The sequence below is a fragment of the Trifolium pratense genome, linkage group LG5, assembly GCF_020283565.1.
Source record: "Trifolium pratense cultivar HEN17-A07 linkage group LG5, ARS_RC_1.1, whole genome shotgun sequence".
Classification (NCBI taxonomy): Eukaryota; Viridiplantae; Streptophyta; class Magnoliopsida; order Fabales; family Fabaceae; genus Trifolium; species Trifolium pratense.
In genome coordinates this window covers 46,945,376-46,968,630 of record NC_060063.1, presented here as the reverse complement: position 1 = coordinate 46,968,630, position 23,255 = coordinate 46,945,376, and the positions used below count along the sequence as shown (strand labels likewise).

The following is a 23,255-nucleotide window of genomic DNA, read 5'->3' as shown; positions in this document are numbered from 1 at the left end:
ATACCGGAACACTTATTAAAATCAAGTGTACCGGTAAAATCAACATACCGGAACACTTATTAAAAAGTGTTCCGGTAAAATTAACATACCAGAACAATTTTTAAAAAGTGTACCGGTAAAATTAACATACCGGTAAAGATAAATACTTACGGAACAATTTTTTGAGAGGATGAAACAGTCTACCGGAACAGTATAATACGACAAAAAAAAATTAAAATATACTAATTTTTTATAAGGGTATACTGGGTATTTTGAAAAATATGTTGGGGTAGAGTGAAGATTGTTGGGGTAGAAAAAAAATAATTCACAAATAGATTATCATTTTTTGAGAGCTATTTTTGCCACCCTACTGGTTACTCGCTCGCCCTATTTTTACACATCCGGGATTTAAGTAGCGGATGTGTAAAAATAGGACGTTTTGAGAAGAAAAAAAAATCCGTCCGCTACTTAAGCCGTCCCCATTTTTTTTGGTACATTAAATAGACTATCATTTTATGTCTCTTTTTTAGGTTTTTTTTAGGTAAAATAACAAAGTCCTATTATACTAAAGGATGGTGGAGTTTGGAGTCTCCTTTTCAAACCCTAATCAAACCCTAATTCGTTTGACCAATGGCTAAGCACCAACAATGCAATTTGTCCAATGAATCTTTGCCAATCTAGCCCACTCATATGCTGCCAATATCTGTCCAATTGTCATGTCCCAAGTGTCTATATTGAAAGACTTGCATCCAATGTATGCTTTGTATCATGATGTGCAAACATCCATCCATCATGTCATTTGTGTCTTGTGTATATTGGGCTATCATGTCAACTATGTATCCACGGCCAATCAAGAGTATGAGGTCCTTCAACATGTATACACGACCAATCAATAGCATGAGCTTCTACAATGTCATCGCATACATCCATCTTGCCTTGATCACAAAGTCAATGCCTTAATGTATGGTTCTTGGAAATTGGTCCTATTTATTTTTCCTCCTTACCAATGTGAAGTATCACACTATGTAATGATTATTATTCCATTCCATCTATTGGTTGGTTATTTTGTTTCACAAGGTCAACTAGCCACAATTTAAGATGCAATCAACTATCAGACAATCAACATTCTCTTCATCTATTCACGTTTTCTTCCTTTCAACTTGCTATTCCATTTTCATCTCATTTTGTCCATTGTTCACTCCTCATTCACTTACCTTCTATGGCTGAAACACATTCCCTTCCACAAGCCATGCCTATCACCAATAACTCATTTATCAACTGTGCATCGTTTCTGGATTTTGGGACTGCACGAGAGGTTGATGAAGCTCATGGTTCACATGTGAGTGAAATGGTTAGCAGCATTAACACTTACCAGATGGAGTGTGATCCTTATAATGTAAGGATTTGGTCTATTTAATTTCGTTTATTTATTTTCTTTATTGTATATATGGATATATGGATATGTATAGATAGATTGGATTGTGTTTTAAGTTTATCAAATTGAGTTATAATTGTTAGATCTATGCTAGATTCGTATCATGTTAATGAGTCGGTTATTATATGAAACTCAGTTATTTAGACTTGTGTGTTCATATTCTGTGTTAACACTTTATCAGCAAACTATCCTCTAATCATTTAGAATTTGGAGTTGAAATTTGTGTTTTTTCGTTATTCTTCCATCACCTATCTTGCTCCTTGGCTTGAGTTATGAGTTAAATGCATATTATGATGATGGCTAGCATTAAGTATGTCAATCTTTGGTATATCAATCTTTTGGTTTGTTTAGTACAGCATCTATTATATTTGGGACCAGTTTCATTAGCCAGCATTTGTAAGTTTCTATAGATGTTGGAATTTGTGTTTGTTTTCTGCTTCTTTTATCACCTATCTTGCTCCTTGACTTGAGTTATGGGTTAAATGTATATTATGATGATGGCTAGCATTAAGTATGTCATTCTTTGGTATATCAATCTTTTGGTTTGTGTAGTACATCACCTATTATATTTGGGACCAGTTTTATTAGCCAGCAATTGGAAGTTTCTATAGATGTTGGAATTTGTGTTTGTTTTCTGCTTCTTATATCACCTATCTTGCTCCTTGGCTTGGGTTATGGGTTAAATGTATATTATGATGGTGGCTAGCATTAAGGATGGTGGAGTTTGGTATATCAAATTTTTGATTTGTTTAGCACACTATCTGTTATCTTTGGTACCAGCTTCATTAGCCACCATTTGGAAGTTTCTGTGGATGTTTTTTTCTGTGTATGCATGCTGTTGTTTTGATGCTTGTGTATGGGTTTCGTTTTTGCAAGCTACAGTCAATTAGTGTTTCAGATACTTGTGTGCCACGTTACTAATTACGTTGTGTTGTGTTTGAACTGATTAGATGTTTATTATGATGGTAGCTAGCATTGAGTATGTCAATCTTTAGTATATCAATCTTTTGATTTGTTCAGTACAGTATCTGTTATATTTGGGACCAATCTCATTAGACATCATTTGGAGGTTTCTATGGATGTTTTTTATGTGTATGTATGCTATTGTTTTGTTGCTTGTGTGTAGGTTTCATTTTTTTTAAGCTTCAGCCAATTGGTGTTTCAGATTCTTGTGTGCCAAGTTACTAATTGTGTTGTGATGTGTTTGAACTGATTATATGTTTTGCCATGTTTGTAGGTCTTGGGAAGACTACCTCAATGTTTTGTTCGGGAGTTTGGTGATTTAATTGATCCACATGTTATCCTTCAGGACCCTAATGGCAATGAGATCGAAGTTAGAGTTTTGAGAAAGTGTAATGAAATGTTCTTTGAACAGGGGTGGCTGGTTCTTAGGGACTTTTACAATCTTTGGTTTGGAGCTTGGCTTAGAATTAGATATGTTAATCCCAGGCTTTTGGCAATAAGTCTCACATCCAGATGGGGTATTGAGGTTCCTTATCCTTTGCATGATCCTCCTTCTAAGCATATGTTGGAAATTATAATACAAATTTGTATGCGTTCTTATTGTAACTACCGAAATCACACACTACACCTATGAAGCACGGACACCGATACGTAGACACCGATAAAAATTTGGAAAAATAACATAATATAGTGTAATCATAAGTGTTGGTGTCGGTATCTGACACGGACACCGACAGGTGTCGGACGCGCCTAATTTGAGCTGGATTATAGCACTTGGGAATCATTATAGAAATGAATTCAAAGACTGAGATATAATGATTTCCCCTCTAGACTCCAGAGATCTTGATTCTTTTACACATATTTAATGTAATTCCATTGGACTTTCTTAATGTAATGTTACAGTATAATGAAAATCAATACATCTATAAGTCTATTGTAACTCTTAGCATTGCAATCTGCATTATCAAGCCATCATTTGTATGAATGGTAACACTAACAAGTATCAGATTTAAGAAATACACATTGATGGCAGAAATTAAATTATATTCATCTTATTTCATATCTCAAAATTACAATATTCACGAGTTAACAAAAAAACATAATAACATTATTCATGATTCAACAAGCCCAGTCCCACATTACCAAGCCTACATTCTCTAATATAACATTAAACATGACACAAGACAATTTTCATAGTGCCCCATCAGACAATTTTCTCTAATATAACATTATGCATATAGTCAAAATGACTCACTTATTTTTGGACGGAGGGAGTAAAATATTAGCACAAGTGTCTGAATTCTAAAACAAGAATTAATCATCTTAGACCTCAGTAGTTGATTCCTTAAATGAACATGTCACATTGGTCAGAGCAAAATTGCTATTAAAATTTATTTTGCATAAATTTAATTTAATAATTATAAATGACAGATTTAAGTGATGATTAAATTTTGAGAAAAAAAAAACTTTTATTTGATATATAGTGATCTACAAATTGAAACTAGGGGTCGTTACAATAATAGGACTCCTGACTACGTGCTTCTCATCCTTCCAAGTAAGTTATCCAAAAGATATTTTATTCTTTTGTATCATTCTCGGACCTTCAATGCTCAACCTGTACCTTATCTTCTGATTCTTCTTCTTGAACACCAACTTATTTGGTATAACGTTGATACGAAACCTTTTAATTGGTGTAATGCTAGCAACATACGTTGTTTGTCCTTCGCCAACATTAGTAACTGTTCTATGAAAATGTTGGGTTGTCTTTGAGGAATTTCCAGAATTGAAAAAAGCAATAAAAGAAGGGTAATTGAGATCTAATGAAGGTTTAGAGCAATCATTAACAGATGATCTTGTAATGGTAGTGATGTGTTTTTGTGTGAAGTTAACTGCACAAAGAAGATTAACATAATCTTGTACACCAGCATCATAAATAAGACCAGGGTCAAGTGCTCTATTAGGATTAACATGACCAGCTCCCAATGCAAGAGGTGTTGCTTTGTTACCTGTTCCAATGTCTTTGATGTGTTCATTAGTATTATCAAATATGTCTGATGTTGTCATTATTGCCGACCGAATGGCTGCAGGGCTCCAATCATCGTGCGCACCTTTTAAAAGCGCCGCAACGCCAGCAATATGAGGGCATGACATAGATGTTCCGGATAAAATATTAAACTTATTGAAGAATTTATAAGATACAAAATCCAACACAGGAATATTTGTGGGCCATGCTGCTAAGATTGATGTACCAGGACCTGCAATGTCGGGTTTCAAAACATATGGACAATTCTTTGAAGGTCCTCTTGAACTATAAAAATCCACACTAGGCGCCGGTCTAACATCAAAAGATGTTATCTTGAAAGACATTTTTGCTATTGAACTTGAGTAAGAGGTTCTCTTGATGAAATCTTTTACAATCTCTCCATTTTTGGGGTTAATAATGATAGATGGGAATGGGATCGCGCTTGACAATGAACATTCATCAAATTGTAATGTGTTTGTTAAGAGAACACTTCCAACAACTTTTGCTGCAATTAAATTCTGAATTGGTTTCACAAGATTAGCAGAAGTTCCATTGTTAAATTCACAAACCACAATCTTGCTCTTTACTTTGATTAGTTTTTTAACATTGTCACACATACCCATGAAAACAATTGGAAAATTGCTAGTGGAGAATTTACCAGGATAACAAGAGATTCCAGTGACTGAGACTCCATTACCAAGTGTAAGATTTCCATGAAATTCGCGATCTAAAGTACTAGCAGCAACAGTTGTCACCCATGGTATTCCATTGCTCATAGTATTAAAGGAAGGTCCGTCGTTACCGGCTGATGCAGACACAAAAATACCTTTTTTCATAGCTGCAAATGTTGCTATGGCAATACCATCTTTATACAAAGGCACATTGTCATAGCTAAATGACATTGAAAGAACATCAACACCATCTGATATTGCGGCTTCAATTGCAGCTATTATATCAGATACAAACATAACTTCACTTGTTCCCCACGCAGCCTTGTATATGGCTACTCTAGACAATGAAGCTATTCCCGTTGCTGTTCCATTTCCTAAACCAAAGAAAGATGCACCATTTACTCTACTTCCAACTGTTATTGATGAAGTGTGGGTCCCATGACCGAATGTGTCACGTGTCGTGTTAACAATTGTTCTACTAATGTTTGAATATTTCGCCAAGAATCCTTTGTTAAAGTACCTGGCTCCAATGAGTTTCTTATTGCACAAAGATGAATTGTTGGTATTTTCAAATTGACATAATTGACCTTTCCATTTTGAAGGAATTTTAGTCATTCCCTTATCATTGAAACTTCCACTTTCTGGCCAAACACCACTATCAACCACCCCAACAATGACATCTTTGCCAAAATCAGAGGCTGGCCATGCCCCTTTGTAGGGATTAAGACCAAGGAATTTAGGTGAGTGTGTTGTGTCAAGCTTCAAGGATAAATCTGGTATTGATGAAATGTAACCAGGGGAGATTTTGAGAGCTTCATGCTCTTCAGGTGATAGATTTGCACTAAAACCATTCATAACATTGTTGTATGTATAAATGATTTTAGAAGATGTAGACTTGATATTATTATTGGTAGGAGTAACTTGAGAAAGAGTGGATTCATACCAACTATGTTGATTTAAGATTATTGTTGGCATAGCTGATAAATTCATGTGAATGATATAATTATCAGAGTGAGCCAATGTAGAAATGATGTGAAGGCTTGTGATATAATAGAACATGTGGAGACAAATATTGGAAGTCATGATTGAAAGAAATATGTTTTGATCGTAAATAGTTACCAACAAAATGTGTATATAGGCATATGAATGATTATGATGCTAATTTTACAAGGGCATAAAAAAACACTGGAGTAAAATTTGTTGTCTACAATCCAATAATAAAAATACTACTATATTTAAGTTGTTCTGCGGTTATAAACGTATGTGCTTACATTGATATTTTTCTCTAAATACATTGACATCTTTGGAAAATATGGATTTGTAGCAAATTTAAAATTATTTCTAAATTGTATTTACTTTTTTTTTACAGTATTTTAGTAATTATATTTACTTTTATTAATTAATAAAAAATATTTTAGTAATTTATAACATTGAAATTTTTCTATGATTGTTATAGAATGTATTTTACATTTTTATTCTTTTTAATCCATAATGGCGAGTTTCCTTTTTGTTTTTTGGTAAGTTTTGGAGTTTTCTTTTTTCTTTTTTGAAGAAACTAAAATGATATATATATATATTAACTGAAAATAGCCTCCTCAGCACAAGGTGTGCCGAGATAGACGACCAAAGTTTACAAAGGGACAAAAAAAGAAAATACCAAAATCAAAATCATACAATGCCCAAACATAACAAAGGACTAGACCACCAACTATGGTAGTTTGAAGCCAAAGTAACACTCTTCGTCTTCAACCACCTATATGAAAAAAGCTTGATCTTGTCCAATAACTGGTGAGGAATACTGGTTGAGCCTCTGAACAATCTGTGATTTCTTTCCGTCCATATAATCCAAATGCTAACAAGCCAAAGAAAGCTGCAGAAAAGACCGGCGTGCTCGAGATCCACCAGCTTCAAACAATCGAATCTGTGGGACAACTTCACTCACTCTGTCTCTAGGTGACCTGCAGTTGCTCTCTTTTAAAATCACTGAAGCTCGGACATAATCAATCATAGGTCCAGCTAAGAAAATAAAAATCTTCATTGAAGTATCTAAAGGATCAAGGGCATATGCTATAGGCTTTTCCAACAACATAAGAAAACCACTTTCTATATCTTCCATGTAACAATTCATTGTATGAATGAATAAGTGACTGATATTGATTCTTCTTTCATATTCCTTCCATTCAAAACAAGAATGATGAACTTCAAAAATTTGGTAGTATTCCTAGGATCCACAAATTCTTTAAGACTACGAATGAATTCAAGCAGGTTATCAAAGAGAAATTGTTCATGGAGCATAACTTCAACCTCCTTTGTGTACCCTCTTACCAGATCATCGTCTACTTGGATAGTTAGCATAACCATGTATTCATACATTCTCAGCGTAGTGAGCATTCCCATGTAATTTTCCCCCACCTTGCAACACCGAATAATCATCATTTGGTGATAAAAGATGAGTCAAAATTGTTCAACACAAAGCCATACCATTACAAAACCTTTTCTCCTGAACACTAATGATATGATAACATTGGACTAGGTCCATGAGATCAAGAGTTTGACCCAACTCACCTAAAACGAAGCACTGGCCTGTTTCTATCCCCTTCAAATTCATATAATCAATTGTACCCACCCCCTCCTTTTTCATAATCCAATTGTTATCATTAAATTGAACTAAGCTCAATAACTCTATTCCTGCCCACATTGCTAATTCCTTCAAAATCAAACAACATTTAATTTGGGTATGACCCATTATGTTAAAAGAGATACCAACCTTGCCAATTGACTCATTTGCCCTTTGATCTTCTTTTCTAATCCAAGTCAAATCAACCGAGTTAAGAGCTAGACCCACCATGTAAGATATCAAAACTACCCTTCTCTCTTTCTTCAACAAGAGAAAACCTTCCACGTTCTCCATTAAAGAAATCTCTACTCCCATGTCCGGTGGTTCTCGCCATGGTGGAAACAACACAAGTCGATATAAGTCTGGCGGTTTCGGTGGTGGTTTGATAATAATCACCTGCTCTTTTCTTTCTTAAATATTTGTGTTTGCAGAGATTCGTTCATGCAAATCGAAGTCCGGCGAAGATCGATGTGATAGTACTGTCACCGATCGGCTGGTGTCTAGAGGCTTTGACGGAAGTAGTGGCGTTTGACTGCGTTGGTGGTTCAACTCTGCGTTTGGCGATTTCAGTGGTCTGAGCGGCAGAACTCACTGCGGTGGTGCCGTCACAGGTCTAGTGGTGTTCTGCCATGTTGGTGGAGGCTGCACCGCTGATCTATGTACACAATTGTTATCTGCCATCGTACTTTGCACCCTCATTTTCTCGGTCTCGACCTTTACTGTAGTTTTAGACACCTTCATCACTATTGTTTCCAACTGAAACTCAGATTTGTTCAGGTGAGTTTCTTCTCTGACGTCGTAGAAATTATGGTTACCACCATCAGTTTGCGGTGGTTGAGGTGAGTCCCACGACCACACACTATTATCGCTTCATTCCTCCTCTTCGTGATAGTGGTGCACTCTTCCTCGTGGTCTCCCACGAAGACGGTTACGACGAGCCCGTTCCTCTTGAATGAGCTCGCGAAACTGCTCCACCGTGACTGGCGGTCTTGATTGTTGTTCCAACAACATCTAACAAATTTGTTGCAACTTTGTTTCGATGTTTCCCAATTTTTGTTCCATTGAATCAAATCTCGCATCCATCGTTTTCTCTGGTGTGCAGCGCAAACCAAGGCTCTGGATACCAATTGTTAGGACTCGATCTCGATTATGACTGAACATTGATCAATAAAATAGTAGAATATAGTAGTGAATAAAAATTCTTATTGCTGGAAATAGTTAGAGTTCATGTGGGATCTAGCTCACAATACAAACAGAAGATTAAAATGAAAGGAAATAAGCTATAACTGATTAGGGAGGCACTTCGAGAGGCCTTAGCTCTCCTAGAGTAAAATTCACCACTCAAATCATGCATAAAAAACAATGGCAGGAAAACATTCTCCTATTTAATCAATCAGGTCTAGATTTACTTTCTCTTCCCTCGCTGAATAAGGAAACATTCCTATAAAGGAATGATTAACTGTATCATTCTGCCCACGTTTCCTTTTATAAAATTTGTCATAACTATCATAACCCAACTTAACCATCATAGATAGAAACTAAAACCAAGGGCTAAATCACCATGAAGGCAACAAGGAGGTATATCAAATCCAAAAAAGTCTTCAATCTGCACACTTAAAGGCAAACCACTAGCAAACACAAAGATCTTCAAACAAAGATTAAATTCCATTACTTGTATGAAGCAAAATGTAATAACACGAACAAAATGGTGTAGGCGCCTTCAGCTCATTAACTAGAACAAAGATGGCAAGTGCACAGTACCACTGATATAAAAGTTGCAATCAACATCCAAAATGAACATCATCATGAAGCTCCATAAGGCATGCAATTAGACCCAAGAGATAGAGATGAAAGCCAAGCTAATCCAAGGGAGAAGTAACACTAACATCCAAATGTAATACCAATATCTTCCACAATTGTAACAACGGTAGAATCAATCACAGCATAACAAAGGAAATTCTGAATCCTTATTTATGGAAGTCTAACTTTCAGCATGATACACTTCATGAATTCCAATTCTTTTTCATTACTTCTATGGTCGTGCCTCGTGGCATGGAAGCACCCGTACTATTGAAATGGTTTGTCAGTAGAGATGTTCCCGCAAGTGCCCCTTTTTCCAATGGGACTATAATTCCTATTCATATCCTTCATTCCCTCTTTTGGTCTATCTACAATCCAGGAAATTCATACGCTCCATGGACGGAGCAAAAAGTGGAGTCTTGGTCAGAGCAAGCCGCCCTGTTCTATTACCAGACAAAGACAACTTCTAGTAAACATCTTGTGAGCATTATATTGCCCCAGCCCCATATTCAAAGAACATATATGCTGAAAAGTAACAGCTCAAACCAAATAACAAATTCTTGTAAATCCAAACACCATAAAACACTGCAATGATGATGTCGAAAATTGCAGTGGAGAAGATTGCAAAATGGAGCACGAACTATGGACAGAAGCAAGAGTAATCTCAAGAATTGAATAGAGATGAAATTATACATTGGAACTTCAACAAAGTCGATGTGATTTTGTCAAAACACGTTGTCTATCCAAGCATACACAATTATGGATATCTAGTTTGGACAATGGCTATATATACAACAAACTTTAAATTGAAAGTGTGTTTATGTTTGATATATGTTGGTATTAAAAAAACAAATGGTACTAAGTTCATAAACCAAAGATAATGTAAAAAATTACACAACCCCCTACTTAAGCTTACAGTGTTTATCAAACATTAATAAAGCTAACTATCGCAAACTATCAAACACTTATTGGTTGCGATCACCAATCCTCTCGGTAATTTTACCTCCCGGAGTTTCTGCATTAACTTCTTTAAAACCAAGTTCTGCCAAATCTTGCTTTGCCATCAAGTTCCTGCAAGACGTCAATTGTCAATTATATAGTTCATAGATAACCAGTGATAACACAACACAACTCCAGTCAAAACAAACCTAAAAGCCATACATAACAGAAATAACATCAGCCGTAACATAATATTTACAAATGAATAAAAAAAAGTGATCAAGATATCCACTTAAAAGTGTCAACTTTGGTACAAACTGATCATACTTAATCTTAATTGGAAAATGTTGTATAAACCTAGCATTCTATCTCTGTTACTACCATCTTGAACAGCTACAATGGGTTCTCACAATAATAAGAACAATTGAGATCCATCAGAAAACATTGAAGACAATAAACTATTTCAAAATTACTGCTTGGAATAATAATGGATGCCGGTGAAGCTATAGGAGGAATTCCTCCATGTGTAATCTCAAGAATTGAATAGAGATGAAATTATACATTGGAACTTCAACAAAGTCGATGTGATTTTGTCAAAACACGTTGTCTATCCAAGCATACACAATTATGGATATCTAGTTTGGACAATGGCTATATATACAACAAACTTTAAATTGAAAGTGTGTTTATGTTTGATATATGTTGGTATTAAAAAAACAAATGGTACTAAGTTCATAAACCAAAGATAATGTAAAAAATTACACAACCCCCTACTTAAGCTTACAGTGTTTATCAAACATTAATAAAGCTAACTATCGCAAACTATCAAACACTTATTGGTTGCGATCACCAATCCTCTCGGTAATTTTACCTCCCGGAGTTTCTGCATTAACTTCTTTAAAACCAAGTTCTGCCAAATCTTGCTTTGCCATCAAGTTCCTGCAAGACGTCAATTGTCAATTATATAGTTCATAGATAACCAGTGATAACACAACACAACTCCAGTCAAAACAAACCTAAAAGCCATACATAACAGAAATAACATCAGCCGTAACATAATATTTACAAATGAATAAAAAAAAGTGATCAAGATATCCACTTAAAAGTGTCAACTTTGGTACAAACTGATCATACTTAATCTTAATTGGAAAATGTTGTATAAACCTAGCATTCTATCTCTGTTACTACCATCTTGAACAGCTACAATGGGTTCTCACAATAATAAGAACAATTGAGATCCATCAGAAAACATTGAAGACAATAAACTATTTCAAAATTACTGCTTGGAATAATAATGGATGCCGGTGAAGCTATAGGAGGAATTCCTCCATGTGTAATCTCAAGAATTGAATAGAGATGAAATTATACATTGGAACTTCAACAAAGTCGATGTGATTTTGTCAAAACACGTTGTCTATCCAAGCATACACAATTATGGATATCTAGTTTGGACAATGGCTATATATACAACAAACTTTAAATTGAAAGTGTGTTTATGTTTGATATATGTTGGTATTAAAAAAACAAATGGTACTAAGTTCATAAACCAAAGATAATGTAAAAAATTACACAACCCCCTACTTAAGCTTACAGTGTTTATCAAACATTAATAAAGCTAACTATCGCAAACTATCAAACACTTATTGGTTGCGATCACCAATCCTCTCGGTAATTTTACCTCCCGGAGTTTCTGCATTAACTTCTTTAAAACCAAGTTCTGCCAAATCTTGCTTTGCCATCAAGTTCCTGCAAGACGTCAATTGTCAATTATATAGTTCATAGATAACCAGTGATAACACAACACAACTCCAGTCAAAACAAACCTAAAAGCCATACATAACAGAAATAACATCAGCCGTAACATAATATTTACAAATGAATAAAAAAAAGTGATCAAGATATCCACTTAAAAGTGTCAACTTTGGTACAAACTGATCATACTTAATCTTAATTGGAAAATGTTGTATAAACCTAGCATTCTATCTCTGTTACTACCATCTTGAACAGCTACAATGGGTTCTCACAATAATAAGAACAATTGAGATCCATCAGAAAACATTGAAGACAATAAACTATTTCAAAATTACTGCTTGGAATAATAATGGATGCCGGTGAAGCTATAGGAGGAATTCCTCCATGTTATAGCATAATATGTGATTGCTGTGACTCACATATGACTCTTCACTCGAGCAATTTATCCTTCTGCTATATAATTACACTGATAAATTGATAATCAAGAAATTTGGGTGGTTTGTCTGTTTATTCTGTTTTATCCAATTTCATGGTCAAAGTTACAATTAATTACTACTCAGAACTGTTCAATCTTTTCCTGGCTAAAACCACAATACTCACACAAATAGATCACACTAACAAGTTGAGAGGATAAATTTAAATTCACTAAAGACATTATTCATTTTACAAAGCTTCCTATTCATCAAGTTACACTATGATAACAAGCTCCAAAGTAGCCTATTTGACACTGAATATTGAAACCAATATTAACTGGTAAGAGAAAAACACGAGTACATCAGAAATGTGAGGATAACTATGTCTGTACTACAGTGAAGCCGACTCACTTTTCCATTCGGCATTGCAGATATTTTTTTGAGAATTCCCTACATATTTCAGACTTGTTTCCAGCAGTCTTTAGACAGTTGAGATATTCTTTCTTGTCCTGAAACGAGGCCAATAAGGGAATCAAGGTACAAGAAGATAGACAAAATATACTCTGATAGCATTTGACAATCTATTGCTTTTTTGTTTTGGCGTTATTAAACGCTTGGAGATGCACGTCGGAGTCACAGCAAAGAATTGCAGCTCTTAAACCCAAAACGCTCTATTCTGTTATGTTCACTTTAGCTTTATCATGATAGAGAATCTAAAGTGAACAACTATTTTTACCTCTGATGAGCAAACCTCCATTTTTGTTTCTAACCTTGATTCATGTTTTATCAACCCGACAACCCCTAGTCCCTACACTAAAGAAATAAAATTAAAGTCCTCAATATATTTTTCGTTGTTCAAGTCAATCCCCGATGTAGTGATGCATGATGAAGGATTAATGTAACAAAAGCATAACTTAAGTACTAACCTAATAGGGTTAATGACTTGTATCTATATTTCTCTGGCGAGTCTTGTCCAAGGATTAATACGACGACAAATGCCAAGGTTAAGAACAAATATAGGAGTTTAGTCACACACCCATCGTGGTTATCAATTTAAAATTTTACTGTATAATAACAACTATAGAGCATAGTTTATCTTAAATTCTGCCCCAAACGCCAAATTTAACCTATATATTAAACATTAAAAGCTAGCCCACAATTCCGATAACAAACTTGCAAGGTCTTTGCTTCTTAAGCCTTCAATTGTTGATGGATAATTGAGAGAAGAAGAACCATACCAGGTCACACAAATGCATATGATCCAATGGGAAAATTCCCTTTTCGGGAGGCACCGGACGGAGTCCCCTGTTGCCACCAAATGCACCACCTGATTATTACACCAGATTCAAAGAATGAAACTTTAGAATCAAAGCAAACATTACCTCAATTTTGAAGCCTTAACAACTAATAATTTTCATTAATTTTTAAACCAATCCTTTAATTCAATCCTTTCACATATAAACTACCGTAAAATATGTCAGTAATTCATTAAATTAACGAAGGAAAAAATAATTGAAGACTTAACTATAAGATATGCGAGTGATTTATCAAATTAAAGAAGTAAAAAAAAATAAATGAATACCTGAACTCATTTCTAGGTTTGTTGTCAAGCTTAAATTGGAAATCAAACGATAAGAGACTTTAAGATTCTTTCCCTACCGGAGTTTTAGTGCCTCTGATCACCGAACAAGCTTTGTTGCCGATGGCGAATAACGAGAGAACAGTGAAAATTAACCGCTGCATTGAGTTGAGTTTGAAACGATTAATCAGCGATGAGGTAGTGAAAACAGAAGTTCTAAGAGAAAAGAGATGAAGTGTAAGCAATTAATTAGTTTTCAGAATCAGATAAAATGGAAGAGAATGAATTACACGGATGCTTTGGTGATTGATGCTGGCTGCTCCGGCAAGTTTGTGTTAACGATGCACCGTTGAAGGTGATGCTCCGGAGAGTTTGCGTTCATGAATCAGGGATTAGAGCTCGTGTTAGAGGTTGCGCGTAACAGGGAAAGGGTTTGGAGGATAAAATAGTAACTTTATTAAAATATTAAGGGTAGTTTCGTAGTTTACCTTAAGAACCCTGTTTTATGGTTTAAGAGCTACTCTTAATTTTCGTAATTTATCTTTAAGAAACGTGATGTTTTAACTTTTAAGATCTGTTTGGTTTGAAGCAAGGTTGTCAGAACCGGACCGGACCGGCCGGTCGGACCGGTCGGACCGTGAACCGGCCATGAAACCGGCTCGGTTATGATCAAAAACCGGACAGGAAACCAACCGGGAAAAAACCGTGGCGAACCGGGTTGAACCGGCGAACCGGCCGGCCGGTCCAAACGGTTTTGCATTTTTTTTTTTTTTTTTTAAAAACAAGGCAAAATCTTTTTTTTTTTAAAAAAAAAAAAAAACTGAAACAACGTAGGAATAGGAAAAGTTGTTTTTCATCTTTTTTCTCTTCTCTCATTAGTCATCACGTAAAAACGCTTAATTTTTTTTCTCTTCTCTCCTCCACCCTCTTCAACCTTGCCACAAACCCTTCCCCTTCCTCCTCTTGCTCCGGCGCCGGCGGTACTACTATTACCTTGAAGACTATAATGATTATTAGTTTTTAACTTTTTATGTCTAGATGAACATTATAATGATTATTACGTTGCATTTAGCTATGCATTTGGACACTAGTCTTTATGAACTTGATGAACATTTAGTTTTTGCTTTTTCACTTGGCACTTGGTTTTGGTAGTATGTTGTCAATTGATTTTTTTTGAAAGCAGTATGTTGTCAATTGATGTTATGGTGCTATTTTGTGTTATTGAACTTAGTTTATTATATAATTTCTAATTTGGTTTGAATTATAAATTTAATTTTATTTTGACATTTGATATTTTATCTTTTTAATGTGTGAAATTATGAAATATTGAACAATTATTCATATTTTTTATTTATATATTAATTAAAATATATATTTAATTAAAAACGGTTCGACCCCGGTTGAACCCGGTCCGACCAATTGAACCTTGAACCGGTGAGCTTGCCGGTTCGATGACCGGTCCGGTTCTGACAACCTTGGTTTGAAGTGGATCATAATTTTTCTAGTGAATAACTAAAAATAGATAGATATTAGATAAATGGGGAGTGGATTATCTCCCGTGAATTGTTCTCTCCAGTTCAATCTAGGCCTTTCATTGGAAAATAAAAAAAATGAAAAACATGAAAAGATAAGATTTTAATGGTATTGATCACCACTGCACCCTCTCCAGTGAATAACACACTGGAGGGAATCCTTTTCCAGATAAATGGGAGATAGAAGGGAAAAATATTCAATACAAAGATTTCTCATAAGTTTCCTAATTATGTTTTATGTTGGCGGGTCTTTGTATGTGTTGTTCGAAAAGAGGAGGACTCAATGATTATTCGCTTGCCGGAACCAAAAGTCAAAATTTTGGTAGATAGGGATCCCATAAAAACTTCATCCAAGCAATGGGTAAAACCTGGTCATTTCTCAAGAACAATAGCTAAGGGACTTGATACTACTACTTGGATATGGAACCTACATGCTGATGGTCATGATTTCGATAGCAATACTAGTGATTTAGAGGAGATTTCCTGAAAAGTATTTAGTATTGACTATTATAAAGACTAAAAAATCAAAAAATATCAAATTTTATATTTTTGACAATTTTGATAAATAATATTTGATTATTATCCATATAAAATCAATTTGTTACCTCGATTCATAAAATTATCTCATATCAAAATTACATATATAAAATATTAATAATTTAATATTTGGACTCAATTATAACGCACAAATCTAATACGAATAAAATCTCCTGCAAGTTAATCTGATTTTGAGTTTATTAAAGTTTAAAACTAAGTAAAACTCAATTTTTTGTAAAAAATAAAATAAAAAAAAATAAAAAAAAACTAAGTAAAACTCAATTTCATTTATGAATTTATTAAAATTTAAGTTTGCGGTCTTGACAAAAAAAAGTTTACGGCCAAGTTAATTCGAAATTGATACATATAGACTTAACTTGGAATCTTAAGAACTTTGTATGCGAGGATTGCAAAATTGTTGGCGGTTATTGTTTTATGGATTTTGTTAACAAATTATAGGTAGGAAATTTTAACAATCATTTATCAGTTATTTATCTCTCTCAAGAACTTATGGGATACAAAAAGAGGTTTTTCTAATCAAATTTTCTTCATACATAACTGTGAAAAATTGACTCGTGACCACTTGTTTAAAAGATCTAAATTTCTTACCACTTAAATCAATTCATTGTTAATTGTCTTAAGCAATGTTTTAAGAACCGGATCGGAAGTCGAACCGTTGTGACCATCGGTTCAAGGATCAACCAGTCGGACCGGTTCAATCGTTATTGAACCGTTTACATTGAACCGTTCATATAATTTTATTATAATAACAAAATAGAATGGAATTTTTTTTTTCTCTATAACAAACTAACAAAACACAACTTAAGAAAGTAATAAATAAATAAATATTAAATAAAATAAAAAGAATAATACTTAGCTCAACAATAAGCCCAATTTATTAGTGAAAAAAGAACATACTTGACCCAAACCCATTTACTAAACCATAAATATAAATATCTAATCTAGTCTTAGTATATATACAATACAAACAATATGCAAATGTAATCAGCCGTCACTTCATCTTTCTCTTCTCACGTGAGATTTTTTTTTTCTTTCTTTTTCTTTCTTATTTTTTATTGACACATCATTTCTTACATCTCTTCTTCAAGCTCAATCTTGTTCTTTTTCTCTCTTTTCTTTATATTCTTCAAGCAAATCTCTCTCTTTTCTTTTACTTTTTTAAACAAATCAATTACTTTTATTTGTATAAAAGCAAAGGAAAAGAAAATTGAATCTTTCTGGTCTCTGTATTTCTTTTCTATGTCTGGATTTTTTTACAACTCTGTTAATTAATTATGTAAAAGACAAAGACAAATCTTAATCAATGTATAAAAGAAGAAAAAAAATCTTGGCAAAAAAAGAGCGTGAAAAGATACTGAAAAATAGGGAAAAAATGTTTTTTTTTTTTTTTAAAGCTAGATTCCGAACCGGCCGGTTTTTTAAAACCGCCCCCGGTTCGACGATTTGAGCGGTTCAGGACGATTCGTACCGGTTTCAAGTGGTTTTTCTCCGGTTCTGCAAACTACCGGTTCTCAGCACTAGTCCGGACCGCTGCTGTGTCCGGTTCCCGGTTGAACCGGTTGAACCGGCCGGTCCGGTCCGGTTCTTAAAACATTGGTCTTAAGTTGAGTGTTCGGGATTTGAACTCTAACCCCTACATAATATATGCGATATCCCAATGTCCCCACAACTAAGCTTATAGGACAATTTTCATATGTAAAACGGTAGTGTTATTTATTCCCCCATCATCTCTAACTAACCAATAGTATTAATCTTATTCTAAAGTTTTTTGTTAAACCTCCTTTATGCTTCAAAGTTTTTAGTGCCATTCTTGTTCAACGAGTCAGCATTGTAGTCTTGTTTTAAAATACCAATTTTAGTAGGTTGACTTGTTGAAAGTTATCAATGCAGAAGAGAAAAAAACAAAGTCAATTTTCAACATAGCTGTCCCAATTTGAGAAAGTTAGGCAAGTGGACCAACTTTCCCTATCAATAGAAGCTTATTGTGTCCTAGACTCCTAGTACAAGATCAAAATTTAATACGCTTTAAGATGATTATTCTTTAAAATGTCGAATGTAATCGACACTGAAATTAAGAATATACACACTAATAATTACTTTGATAATGTATTGATACATTATACATATATTTGCAGCTGCCTATAATCTGAAACTGTGCTAGACAAACTAAAACTCACTGGTTTGCACTAAATTAAGACTTTCTCTGTGGTTAAAAAGTAGTACAGTTAGTAAGGTTAGTAAATTGATGTTGTTTAGAAGATTGAATCCCTCGTATTTTGAGTCAAGGTTATAAGTTCCATTTGTTCAATTCATGATGAGCGATTCAACACGGCTTCAATTTACTATCCATGATGGCTGTACTGGACCAATTTGCACCATTTTTCCATTGCAGGAATTAGGTGTTCTTTTTCCCTTACCTAGTGATTTCTAAACCAAGAAGAAAAAAAATTGACGGTATGCTAGCTGCGAGAAAAAGGCAACAACAAGTAATTTGGTATAATTAATCATGTTGCTAGCTGTATTTGTTGTGTTTGGCATGAAGATGAATTTGTATTGAGATCTGGCACAGCAAAGCAGTCAGTGCTATCAGAAAACGAATCGAGCTTTCTTAGCCTTTGTGCTCGAGGATGCTGAATGATTACCAGAACTTCGTTTTTGGAGCATTCATCATGAGAAGTAGAAGTTGGCTACAAAAGTTGAGATGAAACTATTTGAATTATTTGAACTTCATAAAAAGTGTAGAGTAAAAGTAAATAAATTAATATATGAATGAATAGATAACAGAAATCACAAAAAGATTATAAAAACTAGTAAACTATCTAACTAAAGAACATTAGAGCATGTTGGTAACACATACCAACCCAATGTGCCATTCGTGACTACTAAACTCTTTAAAGGTTGCTGCATCCATTTCCTGCACCAAAATTCTCAGTGTAGTCAGTCGACAGAATAATTTTATATAAATTAAAAGCTATAAATTAAGATCTTGTTTTCCAAAAAGTAAGACTTGAAAGAAGAACAAGTAGAAGCTCCAATGTAAAAAGATGCGTGGAAGATCTCTGCTTTCACGATCTTACGATGTTTCTCTGCGCTTTCACGCGTTCCTCCATTCTTGCGATCTTCTCTGCGCTCCAACACGGTGGCTCACCCCCAACACGTAAGATCGTGGGATCTCACGATTTAACTATAGATCTTAACAACCATGCTACTAACTACTAATGTTTCAATGGCACATAACAACTAACATGATACATTTCATTGAGATCTTGACCACTTGAACTATTGAACATGTGAAGATCGAAAACTTACAATACTGTAGATGGGAGGCACCAGAGTCATCCCTTTAGGCTTTGTGGCCGGCATAACAGAGAAGTTTGGTGCTAAATCTTGTGATCTGAAAATCCATCTGCAGGTTAAGGAATAGATTAAGAACTATTTGAGATTGGAATTGGACACATAATTGCAGGAAAATCATGAGCAGTTTTCATAAACTGCTTCATTTTTTCTCAAGTAATTTGATAAATTTCATGGAATTCAAGGGTTACTTGCAGTGAAACATAGATAAGCATACCCAATGTACACAAAGATGCAAAATTGTGCCCATTCTCTGATCAGTAAGCGAAGCCAGTAATTCTCTGAGGAGTCATAAATGTTTATGTATATCTACAATTAATGAGCTTGTCAAATTCGCACATTTACATGTATATCATTGTTCATGAAAGTGTACTAAATGAATCCCAAATACCGTACCACAGTTTCTGCCATAGCTACCATCTGCATTGCACCCTGAAATTTCCTGAAGTAAAGAAAAGATGTTAACTATAAAAGTATGAATTCTTGTTTAGATGCATTTGGAAAGAAATTACTCATATACACTTATGACATGTGTGGCACTTACTTGAACATAATGTACTTTTTATACACAGCATCATGCATTACTCGAACATCTTCATTTTCTATAATGCTCAATTGTTCTCGCAAAACTAGTAGGTTTTGGGATATATGGTGGAATATTACATAGAATGAAATAAAATAGTTTAGAAGCAGAAGCACCTGCACATTTGTTTAAATATGGATCAGCATCAAAGAACCATGCATAATTATTATATAATCACAAATTTTCCATTGAAAAATTAAAGTGGTTTCAATTGAACTGCGTATTATAATGACCGTCTAAGAAACTTACAGTGAAGTATGGTACAGAAGCCTTGTACCCAACTAGAGTCAAGTAAAAGACACATGCAAATGCGGCAGTTGAACGGCGTTCATTTAAAGAAAGGCGCTCACACATGATGCAGTAACCATGAGAAATTAGCAAAAAGGAGACGAAAGCAGCTGTCTGAAAGAGCACCCCAGTTACATATACACCAAATGACATCCACAAAGAGCAAGCCTGAAAATTGAAGCATGAATACCTGCAAGAATGGTGTCACAAATACAAACCACAAATACAATTATACAAGTTTCACACCACTAGGAATCTTCTTTCAAACAAGCTTTGAGTATGCCAAGCCTTCTTTAGTCTCAAACTAGAAGAATCATTTGCAAACTAACATTTATGCACTTGGGGCTACCTTAACAGGAGACCTCATAACTACCACTTAAAAAATGAACTACTCTAAAACGTAAATATGCTCCATTCTCCATTGTAAACAAAAATTCTACAAAAATACTTCAAATTTCAGATAAATAATTTGAGCAGTGCCTCCATATCTTTGTCAATGACTATCCTCAGGATGAATGTAAGCGTTAATTTTGCAAAACAGCAAAACAATAGATACATGCAATCCGGATCCTTACATGATAGATCCTTGTTTGGACTTAGTGAAAGACAATACCATTATAGTAAATTATATCAATATGAAAATGCAAATCTTCCACTTAAACGCTAAAAATCTAACACATTCAATAAGCCAATATAAAAGGTTTGAATCATACCAGAAGAGGAAGGACAACATGAGCTGTAATGCTTTAATCAACGGAATCGAAGCAAGTGTCCATTGCAAATTATTCCACTGCTCTAGCCAAACAATATCACAAAATAAATAAAATGTTACAATATTAAAAAAATTCACCTTTCAAATTCATAGAACAAATTAACAATACCATCACCCTATGGGAATAAATAACTTAATTATGCGGGCATTTATAAGTTATTTGTATAGCAATATAAAATAAAATCAAACTTTTTTCATAAGTTATCCTAAAAAGCTTAAAGAAATAAGATGAAAAATACTTAAAAGACATGTCAATGATGTCATAAGCCGTTTCCATAAACTCTCTCAACCAGTCTCACAAATTCTTTCAATATATAAATTCAAATAAGTCAATCCAAACAGACCGCGAGAGAACCCCTCTTAAAGTCACGGATATCACAGTCGGTTTAGTTAAATTTACAATCATTTCAACAAAAATTAATTCTTAGTTTTACCAAAATATTATGCATTCTTCTTATTGTTATGGATAAATAATAATTCAAAGAAACTATAATTTGGAAACCAAAAACAAATATACCATATAACTTATAAAATAGTAAAATTCATTTTCTCTGGTTGCATGTCAATAAAACCAAAAGGATCAAAATCAAATAACAAAACAGAGTCTAAAATTAGCAAAAACAGTTCTCAAATTAGTAAACCAGTTCAATTGTTCATCATCATCCAAAATTCAAAATTCCAAAACAAGGTGCAAAAATTATGAAGAATCATATCAATTAAGGTGAAGAATAAGAATGAACCTGAAAATGGCGGGTTTTGTAGGTATAAGCGGTCCAGGAACAAGCAGAGACGAACCAGATCGTTAAGAAGGTTAAATATAGCGACGGAAGTGAGCGATACGATTCGTCGACTCCGTCGCCGGAGGTCAACATTTGTTGCCGGAAAATTGTGTTTCGTTCGCCGGAGAATTGAAATTTGGTTTAAAATTGTATATCTGTTTATGTGGCGTCGTTGTGTTGTTCTGTTTCATTTGTGTTACGTTCGTGCGCCCACTAAGCGCATTTTATATGCTTTAGCTTTTCAACACGTCTCAAACGTGGCACTCTGTGTTCAATTTTCAAATGAGTCAAAGATCATAAGAATAAATAAATAAATAAATAAATAAATAAATAAATAAACAAATAAATAGAGAGTTTAATTATTCATTATTCATAAAATAATAGATAAAGTAATAATCGGTTTACGAATTGGTCAAAGTGATAAGGGTCTTGGTCCCTTAAGCATGTGGTTAGGGAGTTCGATCATAACTCATGTATATGGAAAAAAATACGGTTGGGAGGGAAGAAACCTTATATGCCCCACAATACTTTTTTACACCAAAATTGAGAATCCAGAAATTACAGGTTTGAACTGTGTCTCTACCTATCAAATATTTATGTAGTTTTTTTAACATTTATTATGTTTTAGAACACACTGAAAGAAAATGTTCCATTGACAGAGGTTCCATGGAGGAGATAATGATTGATGATAAAAATATAGTAGGTCATGCTAGGGTACTAGTTAAAGAAACAAAAAAAACATGTTATTGAAAAGAATTTTTTGTTTTTACACTTTTAAGAGGTTAACTACATAAGTTTTTGAGATACTTTTACTCTATTTAGATTCTTAATTAGTACCCCGAACAACACTATTTAGCATTTTTCAAATATAGTTGTAAAGTTTTCAACGTCTAAGTCGATATAATATTGGAGGAGGATATGAAAGAGATTTATGTATCCAAAAAAAAAAAGAATAATGCATATCTTGATCGATAGTGAAATATGACTTATATAGCCCAAAAGCTAACGTTAAAACGCCAAAGTTGTATTTATGATAAAGTTGCATGAGACGTAAGACTCAATTTATCTAAACTTTAGCATTAGAAAAATTTTTCCCATTGAAAATGATATTTTCTACAATTAAGATGACTTATATGTAAATAGGTTATTTGGTTTTATGAATATCACTCAATATTTAACTTTTCAAGCGAAATAATTCTGATGATCTAGAGTTTGATA

General features: G+C 34.1%; 3 protein-coding genes across 3 annotated transcripts; all 3 read right to left on the bottom strand.

Moving 5' to 3' along the window:
- Positions 1–3,937: 3,937 nt before the first annotated feature.
- On the bottom strand, positions 3,938–6,154 carry LOC123887124 (subtilisin-like protease SBT3). Its single transcript, XM_045936413.1, has one exon. It carries the CDS (start codon positions 6,152–6,154, stop codon positions 3,938–3,940), a length of 2,217 nt encoding a protein of 738 aa, XP_045792369.1.
- A 5,612-nt stretch (positions 6,155–11,766) lies between these two features.
- On the bottom strand, positions 11,767–14,238 carry LOC123887125 (cytochrome c oxidase assembly protein COX19-like). The gene is made up of 4 exons (XM_045936414.1): positions 14,175–14,238; positions 13,831–13,919; positions 13,004–13,101; positions 11,767–12,173 (listed from the first exon to the last, which is right to left on the bottom strand). Exons 1-4 carry the CDS (start codon positions 14,182–14,184, stop codon positions 12,068–12,070), a joined length of 303 nt encoding a protein of 100 aa, XP_045792370.1. The 5' UTR covers positions 14,185–14,238; the 3' UTR covers positions 11,767–12,067.
- Positions 14,239–17,748: 3,510 nt separating this feature from the next.
- LOC123885711 lies at positions 17,749–22,244 on the bottom strand. The gene is made up of 9 exons (XM_045935025.1): positions 21,999–22,244; positions 21,200–21,276; positions 20,448–20,676; positions 20,160–20,314; positions 20,012–20,057; positions 19,833–19,924; positions 19,571–19,667; positions 19,119–19,175; positions 17,749–18,948 (listed from the first exon to the last, which is right to left on the bottom strand). The coding sequence occupies exons 1-9, from the start codon at positions 22,128–22,130 to the stop codon at positions 18,766–18,768; spliced, it is 1,068 nt and encodes a 355-aa protein (XP_045790981.1). The 5' UTR covers positions 22,131–22,244; the 3' UTR covers positions 17,749–18,765.
- Between the last annotated feature and the right edge of the window lie 1,011 nt (positions 22,245–23,255).